This window comes from Bos grunniens, chromosome 21, assembly GCF_055505025.1.
Source record: "Bos grunniens cultivar Pamir isolate PY7600 chromosome 21, Bosgru_T2T1.0, whole genome shotgun sequence".
NCBI classification, from domain to species: domain Eukaryota; kingdom Metazoa; phylum Chordata; class Mammalia; order Artiodactyla; family Bovidae; genus Bos; species Bos grunniens.
This window is the reverse complement of record NC_141185.1, coordinates 49,765,487-49,778,473: the sequence shown is the minus strand read 5'-3', so window position 1 is coordinate 49,778,473 and position 12,987 is coordinate 49,765,487. Positions and strand designations below refer to the sequence as shown.

Below are 12,987 nucleotides of genomic sequence, written 5' to 3'. Positions count from 1 at the left end.
AATTTACATTATAAACAAAATTTTCTCTCAACTTTTCCTCCAGGAGCGATTGAAAGTTTAGTTTCTTGGACCACTCCCCTACCCCGATGCACAATTTATCGTCCAATTTAGTAGTCTGACGGTCATCCTCATCATTTTTCAACAGGGTTTTTATTGTTTAGTTGCTTAGTCATGTCTGACTATTTAGCAACCCCCATGAACTGTAGCCTGCCAGTCTCCTCTGTCCACGGGATCTCCCAGGCAAGAATACTGGATTGGGTTGCCATTTCCTACTTCAGGGGATCTTCCCAACCCAGGGATTGACCCCAGGTCTCCTGCATTGCAGGTGGATGCTTTACCACCAAGTCACCTGGGAAGCCCCTAAGTAGTCTGAAACCCTTCATAAATTCTCTTATCTAAATCTTGTATAGTATTCACCTGTCCAATTGACATTATTTTTATAGGCTTGCTTTCTGTTGCTATCATAATCCACTCATCTCTTATAAATGCTTCTGCCTGCTTTCCAAAGGCCATGCCCTCTGCACTGAGATTTGCACCTGTGGTGTGACATTGGCAAGTGATTTCTTGTCCTTAGGTCTTAAAATACTCTTCCTTGTCCTCCCTGTACCCACAGAAGAAGCATGTCTGGGAACTGGCTTGCTTAAGGTGATAACTTCCCTTCTCTTAAACCTTGTGATGAATTAATTAACAGTTAATGAATTACCAGGGAAAAAAAAAAGAGTAAATCTGGTTTAAGGAGAGGATCTAGATCATCTGGTCTGATAAAAAAGATGGTTTCGAATTGGCAAACAAACATTAAGGTAAATTCTTAACAAAATGCTCACCACTGTGATACGCTACGGAGATGGATTGACGTCAGTACCAAATCCTGCTTGACCATCAAGCTGGGGCTCAAAGCTGAAGAAGAGAAACAGATAGCAATTTCAGGAGATGGGATCGTCTTGCGAACTGTGATTGTGAACAGTAATCATTTCTTAATTGTCACTTGGAGGACCTTGTTTTTCCCAGTAATTAACTAGTTTGTGGTTTTTGCACTTCCCTCTGACGACCAGAGTCACTCTGTGTTTTCACGAAGGACAGTTGTTAGGGTGGTGTCGTGCCTTGCTTGTGCTAACAAGACTTTATCCTTCATTAATCCAACAAATATTTACATTGCTCTGCCCTTCCGGCACATTCTCCGGAGCATACAATGCTGCCCCCGCAACACACAAAGACACGCACAAGGCACTCGACAGACTCTCAGGGGCTTTGCAGCCCTTGCCAGTTTAACAAAGGCAGCAGGTTTGTGTTCATGGGGTCACCCCTGCAGCTGTGGCTGCCTTATTAGGGGAAGGCAAAGAAGTGAGCATTTAGTGTGCGTAGGCGCCTGCCAGCTATTTTATATACATTAGCTCAGTTGATAATGAGGCTAACCCTGTCAAGTAACATGTGTTCAAAATGTACTAGTTGCTTTCTTTCTGTTCTACATTATGGAAATAACCCATGTTGAATTAATTAACACCTTCAATTTGAAATCCTGTCTATATAAGCATGTCCTGGTTGATTTCTAAAGCTAATCTGATGCATCAGTGGGAAAAGAAGTAAATCATGGTCTGGATGTAAGGTTGAAAAAAATATCCTATTTGTGCTTAGTGGACAGAATTTACCAGGGGGGGGGAAAAAAAGGTTGAAAAGCTTTTGTTCCAAGAGTTTTTCAGAGTGTTATTCCAAGAGTGTGGGAAAATTGACCTCTCCTCTCCTCCTTTCTAGATACATCCCACCCTTGATCTGGGGGAAAAGTGGACACATCCAAACGGCCTTGTATGGGAAGATGGGAAGGGTGAGGTCGCCACACCCGTATGGGCACCGGAAGTTCATCACCATGTCTGATGGAGCCACTTCGACCTTTGACCTCTTCGAGCCCTTGGCTGAGCACTGTGTGGGAGGTGAGCTAGTTCAGGTTGTGGGATTGGGCCAGCCCTCAGGGAGGGAGCATTAATCCCTGAGGGAGCTCGGTGTAAATGCTCAAGCCACTGACTGTCACCATCGCATCCAGGGGGCCCAGAGGACATCAGCCGAGGTTCGTCACTTAGCTACCACCTGCAAGGACTGGGTCCAGCATGAGCGGGCCGAGTGACTTGTAGGGCTCTGCAGAGAGCATTGTCGAATACAGTTGATAAGTCCTCTTGTGAAATAGAAAGGTTTGTATAAGAACTTGGAGCCCAGGATCAGATCTCTGGTGATAATGGCAACAGAAGCTGGCCTAGTCTAAGTGTTTCACATATACTCTCATCTCATTTAATCTTCACAACCACCCTGAAGAGTCGGTGCCTTATTCTCCCTGCTTTACTGGTGAGGGAGCCGAAGCTTATAGATGCAGTGTGGCTAGTCTTCTTTGTTGGACAACAGCAGCTCACAAAGGCTCTCAGGTACCCTCTGCTTAGATTTTCAGGGGTCTGGGACACCTATTTCTCAGAAACAACCACAGTTTCTATTGCTGATAAAACTCTCATTGTTCCGTCCAGGCTGCACAATAAGCAGGCATTAAAAAGCTTCACAATGAGGACTTTTGAGGAAGTGGAGTTACACGGCAGCATCCTCTGAATGTTGTTTCTACCAGAAGAGAACAATATTTTGATTCCATAGTATTCAAATGCACCTCGTTTGTTTTTTTTTTTTTAATAGGAGCTCAGTAAATATTTAGGGGTAAATTCCAGTAAGTATATTATTATAGCTCTCAGTTATTTGAAGCACTTAGAACTGCCGAGTAGCTAGTGACAGCGTAGCTTATGTTCCCTCTGTCAGGAACGCTTGTCCCAGACTTTCACGTGACTGCTCCCTTGTCACTTAGCTCTGCGCTCCAATGTCACCTCCTCATAGGGATGCTCTCTGATCCTTCCCAGCAAATCCATCACCTTCTTGCTCAGGTTCTTCATGGTACCTGCCAATCTCTAAACTTACTTGTGTAGCTGTTTATTATCTGTCTGCTAGAATGTTGGAATCCTTCAGAGTCCAATAAATAGTCACAGAAAGAATGAATAAATGAATAAGTTGGCCGTTCACAGTGTGTTTATGGTCTTGTAGCCGATCTTTCAAATATTTACTTCTCTACCAAACCCAGTTAAATATGTTTTTCCCTTGTATCTAATGCTCTGACTTCTTCTACTGTTGAAGCACAAAATTTAATTTAACCAGTCTGCTCTTTAGGACGGAGGTAGAAAGTTGAAAAAGACAAAACTTTTATTCTTTTTTTCCAACTTGTCTCTGTATTTCTGTCACCCCTGTGGCCAGAAAGAATTGATGAAGGTAGTTGTGGAAAGCAGTATTTGCATCCAAGAAATGCTCTAAGGAAAGCAGCCCTTTTTTCCCCCCTTTTTTGATTTTTTTCTGACAACAAAAGGAATACTCACTTTAAAAAATGTAGATAACATAGAAACTTTTTTTAAAAAGAGAAAATAATCATCAATAATCGTACACCCTGCATACCGTTGTTAACATTTTGTTCCATTTGTACCATTACAGTAAAATAGAACTGAAAATTTTCAGTTACTACACATTATAAGTATATTCCCATATCATTAAAAGTCTAAAATGTCTTTAATAACAAAAGTTTAATGATTGCTTAATAGTCTACCATGTGGTCATGACATAATTTAATCAATCTATTTTTGAACATTTAGCTTGCTTATAATTTTGTTATTCTTAAGTAATCCTTTGATAAGCATACTTATTCATAAAATTTAAGGCAGGATTCCAAAAATTGGAATTTCAAGATTTATTAAAAATTTTAATGTTCTTTATACATTATTGCATAAGAATTTAAAAATTATTTGTCTCAACTTTTAGAAGGAAAATTTATGATTGAATTTAATGACCTAAATACCACTTTTCTTTTAAAGAAAAATGCATATTCATATTTTCAAGTAGGTAGTTCATACTCATGGTAGAAAATTCAAAAGTTACTAAAGGACATACAGTAAAAGTGTAAATTTCTCTCCCACCCTTACTCCCCAGTGGTACCAACTGTTAGGACTCATGTGTATGGTTCCAGAGCTAGTGGATGCATTTATAAATATAGATGTCCTCCCCCGCCCCCAAATGATAGCATAGCATAGCCTTTTTTTGCATCTTGCTCTTTTCCACTTAATACTTATTGGAGAGCTTGCCTTTAGCCGTGTATAAAAAAATGTCTCATTATTTTTAAGGACTACATAATATTTCTTCATTTGGATATGCAAAAACTTATTTAACCAGACCCCTGTTTCTGGACATATATATTATATTCAGATTTTTGCCATTACTGCAGATGTATTGCTTTGTGTATGTACCATATATTTTTAGAATTCATATCTGAAAATAAAATTGTTGGATCAAAGAAGTCTGTGCAAACATAGTTTTTTATTTTTCTGTTCATTGATTCATTCATACAGAATTTCATATAGAAATTAAGAGTGATGCTCAGAAATTTGTATGGTGGTTTGACAGAGGAATTTTATATCTGTTGAATCTAGTACTAAAAAATTGAGATTGTATTTCTTCATTTTATTTTTCTAGTAATTAATTTTTATTGTATTTTATTTTTCAAAAGCATCTGCCCTTATGGATTGGAACTTTTTAAAAACTGACCCCTCACCATAAATAATTTGAGAAGCACTGACGTAGACAGTTCCAGCTAGAAGGGAAAGTTACTCTGGCTGAAAGTAGAGTGAAAAGATGAATGTTAAATTCTGTCCTACTGTTTTCTAAGCCAGTGAAGTGTAATTGTGTCCATTTACCACGTCAGTATTTATTGGCTATCTCAGAATCTCCTTCTCCACCCTACAGATGACATTACCATGGTCATCTGCCCCGGAATTGCCAATCACAGCGAGAAGCAGTACATCCGCACCTTTGTCGACTATGCCCAGAAAAATGGCTATCGGTGCGCTGTGCTGAACCACCTGGGCGCCTTACCCAACATTGAACTGACCTCGCCACGCATGTTCACCTACGGTAAGCTGGGGCCACGGCCAAGCGGAGTGCCCCTCGACCTTTTTTTTTTTTTTCAGTTCCCACTGCAAGTGTGCTGCTCCATCTGCGTCTGCCTTACTTTTCTGAGTTTAGAGTTTGTGCCCATGTGCAAGAGCTGGTGAGGCACACAATTGTAACAGCAGGGCATTTAAGAAGCTATGCCTCCCAACAGCAGCTCAGTGGGGCCCTGGAACCACCAGGTGCTGGAACCACCTTCCTCTCATCCCATCTCAGGGGCAGGAGCTAAAACTCACAGGGGACGGTCTTGCACAGCGCCCCCTGCTGGTAAGTTAGTGCCCTTCACTCATTCCTCCAGACTCCTGTGACTGGCGGGCAAGCATTGTGATGAGGCCGGTGGATGCCCGTGGGAAGGGAATCTGGTACCTTAACAACCTAGTGGCTTTCAGGCTGCTTGAGGACAGGAATTAAATCTCATATTTAAATACATGCTTCTTGCCTTTAACTGAAGTCCTATGTTAGGTAAGGCTCTGTGTTCTGGACTGCTCATTCTTGAATCTTACTTAACTCTCCCTTCAGATTAACTGTGAACACTCATAAATAATAAACACTTAAAATACGTGTCTTTATATATGTACCATCCTATGGGGTGTTCATAAGTAAATCAATTATAATGTGTTTTCATGGGAAACAAATGAAAATTATATCTATAATCTCACCATAACTAACTCTATTTCTTCATCCTCCCATTCTTCGATCTATGTGTACAGTTTTTGAGTGCAGTCATAGGGTGTATATCTATGGTGACTTAATTTAAACAATTTTATATTCACTAACATAAAGATGCATAGTCATTTAATCTTTTTAAAGAGCCACCTTGCTGTGATTACCCTGTTATAGTTTATTTAACCATTCCTCTTTGTAATCATTTAGGTTGTTTAAAGTTTTTCAGCGTTTTAAATAACGAAGCTATGAATATTTTTACATAGAATCTTTTTCTTCTCTTTAATGACTTCTTGGGAGTAAATTTCCAGGAGTAGAATTTTGGAGTCAGCATTTCTTATGCATGTTTATACATATTGTCAGATTGTCCTCCAGCAAGGTGGTTCTGGTTTATTCTGCCCTTGGTGGCATGTAAGGGCAGGTAGGGAAGCGTGAGCGGGTTTGCCTGCTCTGTGCCTGGCTGGGGGCTCCCCATCTGCCCCTCCTCGGTATGCACTCCCACCTAAAGACACTCACTTTACAGACTCTCTTCTGTACAGCAGGTTGTTTAGTGGCTTGAAGATATAGGTGAAACCCCAGATTTATACATAAGACAGGAACATGGGACCCTGATGCTGGGAAAGATTGAGGGCAGGAGCAGAAGAGGGGGTGACAGAGGATGAGAGGGCTGCATCACTGACTCAAGGAACGTGAGCAAACTCCGGGAGATAGTGAAGGACAGGGAAGCCTGGCGTGCGGTAGTTCATGGGGTCACAGCGTTGGACACGACTTTGCGACTGAACAACAGGCACGTGGGCAATAGTGAGTAAGCAGGAGACAGGTATGGGGCCAAAAGACAGAAACAGAATCTAATAAAAATGAAAACAGTGGGGAATGATGATAGGTCTGGGACTTCCCTAGTGGTCCAGCGGTTAATACTTCACCCTCCAATGCAGGGGGTGCAGTTTCAGTCCCTGGTCACGGAACCAAGATCCTACATGCCTTGCAGCCAAAAAGCCAAAACATAAAACAGAAACAATATTATAACAAATTCAATAAAGACTTTAAAACTGGACCACATAAAAAAAAAATCTTAAAAAAAAATAAGGTCCTGTACTTGGATATACAAATTCATCTTCACAAGTAGAGAATGGGGAGGTGTGGCTTGCTTGGCCACAGGATCTGGGATGGGAGCATGAAGTGCTAAAAGCATAAAGTGCCAAGAATTCAAGAAATACTAGCGAAAACACTGATCACGTGCCCGACACAGGGAAACATCCATTTCCCATGGACAGAATCCCTCCCACCTCAGCAGTAGCCCTCGAGGAGGTTAGTAAAACTGTGATGGAAAGACTGAAGCACAGAGAGGCTAGGTAATTCAGGCAGAGAGATAGAGCCAGTAAGTAAGACAGGCAAGATGAGAGCCTGGATCTGGCCGCCCCAGCCTCCAGAATCCTCGAAGAGCTGGGTGTGTGTGGTCCAGGCCCCTGCCCCACAGCGTGCTGAGCCATAGGGACAGGGGATTGGATTAGGGGGCATTCACACCCATATCCGGAAGTCTAGTGGCTAAAGGAGAAGAGAAGAGTTGCTCACTGTGGGATGTGGTCACAGAGCAGCCACCCCGGCCCTGCCACTGGCTGGCTGTGTGTCCTTGAGTTTGCTTAAACTCAGTTCCAGGTTCTTCATTGGCAAAGTGAAGACTACAATTTTACAATTAAATGTGGGTTACTAAGGACTTAGCCGGCAATTGAGTGCCTAACGTATAGTAACAGCTTATTAAATGTTCGACTTACTCAGATACTTGAAGATCCATTAATGCTAGTGAGAGATTAGCAGTGTTCTGTGTGGCCAAGATAAATAAGTTCTCCAGGGGCAGATGGGAGTATCAGTAATAATTACAGTACAGTATGATGAGTGAACCAGTAGAGAGGTCTGGTGGGCACACCACCGCAGTGCAGGGAAACCAGCCTCTTTCTCTGTAGTCAAGGAGTCATTCGTGGAAGGAAGTGTTCTCCCAGAAAAAGCATTTGAAGTGGCTCCTCAAGGTGAGGATGGGGGATTTCCTTGGTGGGTCACTGGTTCAGACTCCATGCTTCCAATGCAGGGGGCCCAGGTTCAATCCCTGGTCAGGGAACTGGATCCCACGTTCCGTGACTAAAGACCTGGCACAGCCAAATAAATAAATTTTTTTAAAAAATGGTGAGGATGGTTGGAGCTCATAAATAGAGGGAAGAGCTGTAGGGGAAACAGTAGTACAGCTGCTTTTACGAGCATTTCACACCTAGGCTGGCCATCAGAAAGGAAGAGCCTGGGATTAGATAAGCCCATGTAGGGCCAACTCAGCCCCCACATTTTTCATAGACATTTAACTGTTTCCTCCTTTGTTGTTGTCACCGTTTGCTTCCTCAGAATTTTAGAAGTAAATTCCTATAGTGTATTATATTTTAGTAGTATTTCAGAAAGACAGGTGACCTAGAAGATATGGATGATTTTTCTAGCTGTGCTGTTTATCAGTACATCTTTGTTTATCTTGTTTATCAGTACATCTTTGTTTATCTTGTTTATCAGTACATCTTTGGCCTATTCAGATGCATTGGTTTAACCATCAGTTAATAAGGTCAAACAAATGTGACCTTAGGTCAAAAATCCCGAACTCCAGTGCTTTGTTGAAATCCAAACAAAAACATCTCTGGTAGCCTTGAGAAAGTATTAGTGCTTCCATAAGCACTGTTCATTCCAGGAGATGGTGGAGGACAGGAGGCCTGGTGTGCTACACTCCATGGGGTGGCAAAGTATCAGACACAACTTAGCGACTGAATGACAAAGTGCTATTGATGTGACTTTAGCTTTTCTCTGGTGGCTCAGATGGTAAAGAATCTGCCTGCGGTGGAGGAGATCCAGGTTTGATCCCTGGGTCGGGAAGATCCCTTAGAGAGGGGAATGGCAAAACCCTTCTCCAGTATTCTTGCCTAAAGAATTCCATGAACAGAGCCTGGCGGACTACAGTCCATGCGGTCACATAGAGCTGGACACGAATAAGCAGGGAGTCTTAACCACTGGACCACCAGGAAAATCCCTCTACACCTAATATTATTCATTTTTAATTACTGTTGCTCTGTGATATCACTTAATTTCTGATAAGATTCACCCTGACTCATCACTTCTTCAGTGTGTACTTTAGACTTTCCTGCTTGTTTATTTTTTTCCATTGAACTTTAGAATTATTTTGTCAAGTTCTGTGTTGAATTTCTGTACCAGTCAAGATGAACTAGATTATGCTGTGGAAACAATCCCCAAATCTCAGTGGTTTAAAAACAAAGATTTATTTCTTCCTCAGACAACAAATCCATCCTGGGTTGGCTGAGGGGTTCTGTGTCCCATCCCCATCCTCACTCAATGACCCAGGTTCACCAAGCAGCTTCCAGCTAGAGTGGTACCCATAGAAGTCACAACTGATTGGCCAAAGAATATCACATGGTCATGCCTAACTTCACTTGGGTTGGGGAGGTGCATTGCTCCCAGAGAGGGAAAGTAGATTTTGGTGAATTCTAGAAGGAAATGGCAACCCACTCCAGTGTTCTTGCCTGGAGAATCCCATGGACGGAGAAGCCTGGTAGGCTGCAGTCCATGGGGTCACACAGAGTCGGACACGACTGAAACAACTTAGCAGCAGCAGCAGCAGCACTGTATTACAATTTTTTTTTAAAGGCTTTTTGATATGGACCACTTTTTTAAGTCTTTCTTGAATTTGTTACAATATCGCTTCTGTTTTCTGTTTTGTTTTTTTGGCCATGAGGCTCATGGGTTCCCAGCTCCCCAACCAGGGATCAAACCCACACCCTCTGCACTGGAAGCGTGGAGTCTTAACCACTGGACCACCAGGGAAGCCCCTGTATCACAGTTTTGGAATAGGAATTTTATTGTATAAATTAACTTGGAGAAGTTTGTTGTCATAGTACTTTCTCATCCAGGCATATGGGACTTCCCTTGAAGTCTTTCTTTATTTTTCCCATAAAGAACTTCTGGCTCTTAGTGTATGTAAGTCCATGGTTATCAAGATTAGAATTCCCCTGGGGACCTTCTAAAAGATACCAGCGCCAGGGGCCAGGCCCTAAGAATGCCCGGCGCCCCCAGGGTGGAGAGCCATAGACGTAGCTCTTTCACAGTTTGTTTCCTCTTCAGCTTTTCCTTTCAACTTTTCATTATACGATTGTTCAAACTATAGAAAAGCAGAGAGCATAGTAAAATGAACTCAGGATAAACCCATCACTCAGTCTCAACAATTTGTCAGCTTTGGGCCGATCTTATTCCATCTATAAACCATCCCTTCCTGTGTCCCCCTTCACTGATTATTTTGGAGCAAATCCCAGGCAGCCTATCGTGTCATCTGTGACTGTTTCAGGGTGTGATGCTAAGGTACACGTACTCTTTGTTTTAGTCTGCTAGGGCTACCAAAACAAAATACCACAGTCTGGTGGCTTAAACCACAGAAATGTATTTCCTCGTAGTTCTGAAGGCTAGAAGTCCAAGTTCAAGATGCTGGCAGGTTTGCCAAGGCTTCTCTCCTTGGTTTAGAGATGGTTCTCTCTCTGTCCACATCTCTGTCTGTATCCTAATCTCTTCTTATCAGGATACCAGTCAGATTGAATTGGGCTCCCCAAGTGGCGCTAGGGGTAAAGAATCCACCTGCCAGTGCAGGAGATGCAAGAGACTCTGGTTTGATCCCTGCATCAGGAAGATCCGCTGGAGGAGGAAATAGCAACCCACCCCAGTATTCTTGCCTGGAAAATTCTATGGACAGAGGAGCCTGGCGGGCTACAGTCCATGGGGTCACAAAGAGCTGGACACGACTGAGCAACTGAACCACTGCTACCACCGTGTTGGGTTGGGGCTCACCCAAAAGACCCCATTTTTACTTGACTACCTCTCTCCAGAAGCTCTGTCTCCAAACAGACATTCTGAGGTCCTGGGGCCTAGGACTTCTATATAGGAATTTGAGGGGAACACAACTCAGTCCCTACCATAAACATAAACCATCATCACACCTGAAATGTAGTCCTTCACAGCCGTTCAGTTTCCCCAGCTGACTTCTTTGTTTTTGTTTTTCCTTTTTAATTATAATTTGCTCAATTCAGGATCAGAATCGGGTCCCATATAGTGCAGCTGGCTGAAAGCTTCCTTAAACCTCTTTGAAATCTCCTTCCCTCCACTGGTATTTGGCTTCCACTCACGTCAGCCTCCTCCATGTGGGGTGACTGGATGTGACGTGAAGGAGGCGCCTGATCTGAGACGTGCCACAGCCCACCCAGAACATACGTGGGCACCAGGCACTGGCCCGAGGGCCCCACTGACCTCAGGCTGCCCACGTCCTGTGTGGAAGGCCCTTCCCTAGCCCTCACCGGGTTGCTCCTTGTCATTCAGGCCTCCACCAAGATGGCACCTTCCTGGAGAGCCCTTCCGAGACTGCCCTCGACCCCATTCTCATCTAATCCCCCTCTTTACGTCCGCCAAGGCACTTGTGATTTGGTGAGACCGTGTACTTGTCTACTGTTTGTTTCCTGTCTCTCCTCCCCAGTCCCCCTCCACAAGCACCAGAGGTCTTTGTTCTCCTGCTGTGGCTCCCCGGAGTCTCTGCTTGGCCCCTAGAAAGTGCTCACTAGGTCCGTATTGCCTGAGTGAGGGCTGAGGGGAGGAATGTGAAATGATGGTTTTTCTGGACGGAAGGTGGCGTGCAGACGGGCACGTCTCAAACAGGTGTGTCTTGTGGTTGTGTGACCTGCCCTTGTGCAAACCGTGTCACTCTGGAGCAGATAGCAGGCCTTCCTGTCACGGAGATCCCCTTCTGGCCTTTCGAAATTGAGTTCAACCAGAGGCAAACTAAAGAGGGCATTAACAAGAAGCCCTTCTTCTTTGTTTCCTGTGTCCCACCCACCTCAGATCTCTCTGAGAAAACTGCAAAAAGCCTTTTCCTGCTTACCTACCAGCTTTGTTCTAAACCACATAAGCACTAGTCCCTTGTTATTGGGCATCCTTGCTGATGTGATTAGAAACTGTTGGCCCTAGATCTCTCTTGAACAGAATTTCCTAAATGGATATCCGTATGTTCTTGTGACTTAGAATCACAGGAATCCTTCCTGCTGCCTTTGAAACATAAATTCATTAAAGGAAAATCCCGCATGAAGCAGTTACCATTTATCTCGCATTGACAGTGCCAGGCACGCGCTGAGCATCCACGGGTGTTACTTCCCTTCATCCTCCTGATGCCTCGGAGGTTGGCATTAGTTTCCCCACTTGCCAGGCTAAAGGAAGTAAAGTACCTTGCCTGGGGTCACACAAGCAGAACGTGGCAGGACCCGCCTTCAAACTGTGTGGTTCTTAACCCCAGCTCAGTGCCGCCTCTGTCACAGTGTTCATTTCCTATTTGAGATACTGCTTATTAGATACAGTAAGGGGCTTCCCAGGTGGCTCAGACGGTAAAGAATCTGCCTGCAATTCAGGAGACAAGGAACTCTACTCAGTAGTCTGTAATGACCTATATGGGAACAGAATCTAAAAAGGAGTGGATATATGTGTATATGTATAACTCATTCACCTTGCTGTATAGCAGAAACTAACACAACATGGTAAATCAGTAATACTCCAATAAAAATTAAAAAAAAAAAGTTGAGTAACTTGCTCCAGATCACAAAACTGATGAATGGGCGACCCAAGTTTCCCACTCAAGCAGTCTAGTCCTGGAGTCCATGCCTTTTTTTTTTTTTTTTTTTAAGCTTTATGCTTCATTATGTATTTGGGTTTTGTTTTTTTTTTAATATTTTTTGTTTGTTTGTTACAACATTGCTTCTGTTTTATGTTTTGATTTTTTCGCCACAAGGCACGTGGGATCTTAGCTCCTCAACCAGGAAACTGCACCCCCTGCACTGAACATTGAAAGACAAAGTCTTAACTACAGGATGGCCAGGGAAGTCCCTTGGAGTTCATGATTTTGAACAACAAGCTAAACAGCCTTTTTAAAAAAAAAATTTTTTTTTTTGTTCATTTATTTCATTTTTGGCTGCATCAGGTCTTAGTTGTAGCATGTGGGCTCTTCCTTGCAGCCTACGGGCTTCTCTCTAGTTGTGGCGCTCAGATTCCTGAGCGAGAGGGCTCAGTTGCTCCATGGCGTGTGGGATCTAAGTTCCCCGACCAGGGATCGAACCTGCGTTCCCTGCATTGGAAGGCGGATTCTTAATCACTGGACCACTGGACCATCAGGGAAGTCCCCACACAGCCTTTCTGTGTAAGGAACTACATCCTGTCGATACTTCTAAGGAGGAAGGAAATAGTTCCCAGTCGGAT

At 43.3% G+C, this 12,987-nt stretch overlaps 1 protein-coding gene across 2 annotated transcripts in view; it reads left to right on the top strand.

The window, feature by feature from the left end:
- ABHD2 (abhydrolase domain containing 2, acylglycerol lipase) overlaps positions 1-12,987 on the top strand; it is a 108,248-nt gene that overhangs the window by 69,089 nt on the left and 26,172 nt on the right. For both annotated transcript variants that reach the window (XM_086364620.1, XM_086364621.1), the window contains exons 4-5: positions 1,750-1,925; positions 4,804-4,971. In XM_086364620.1, coding sequence (XP_086220746.1) covers positions 1,750-1,925; positions 4,804-4,971 — 344 coding nt within the window. The remainder of the gene's footprint in view (positions 1-1,749; positions 1,926-4,803; positions 4,972-12,987) is intronic.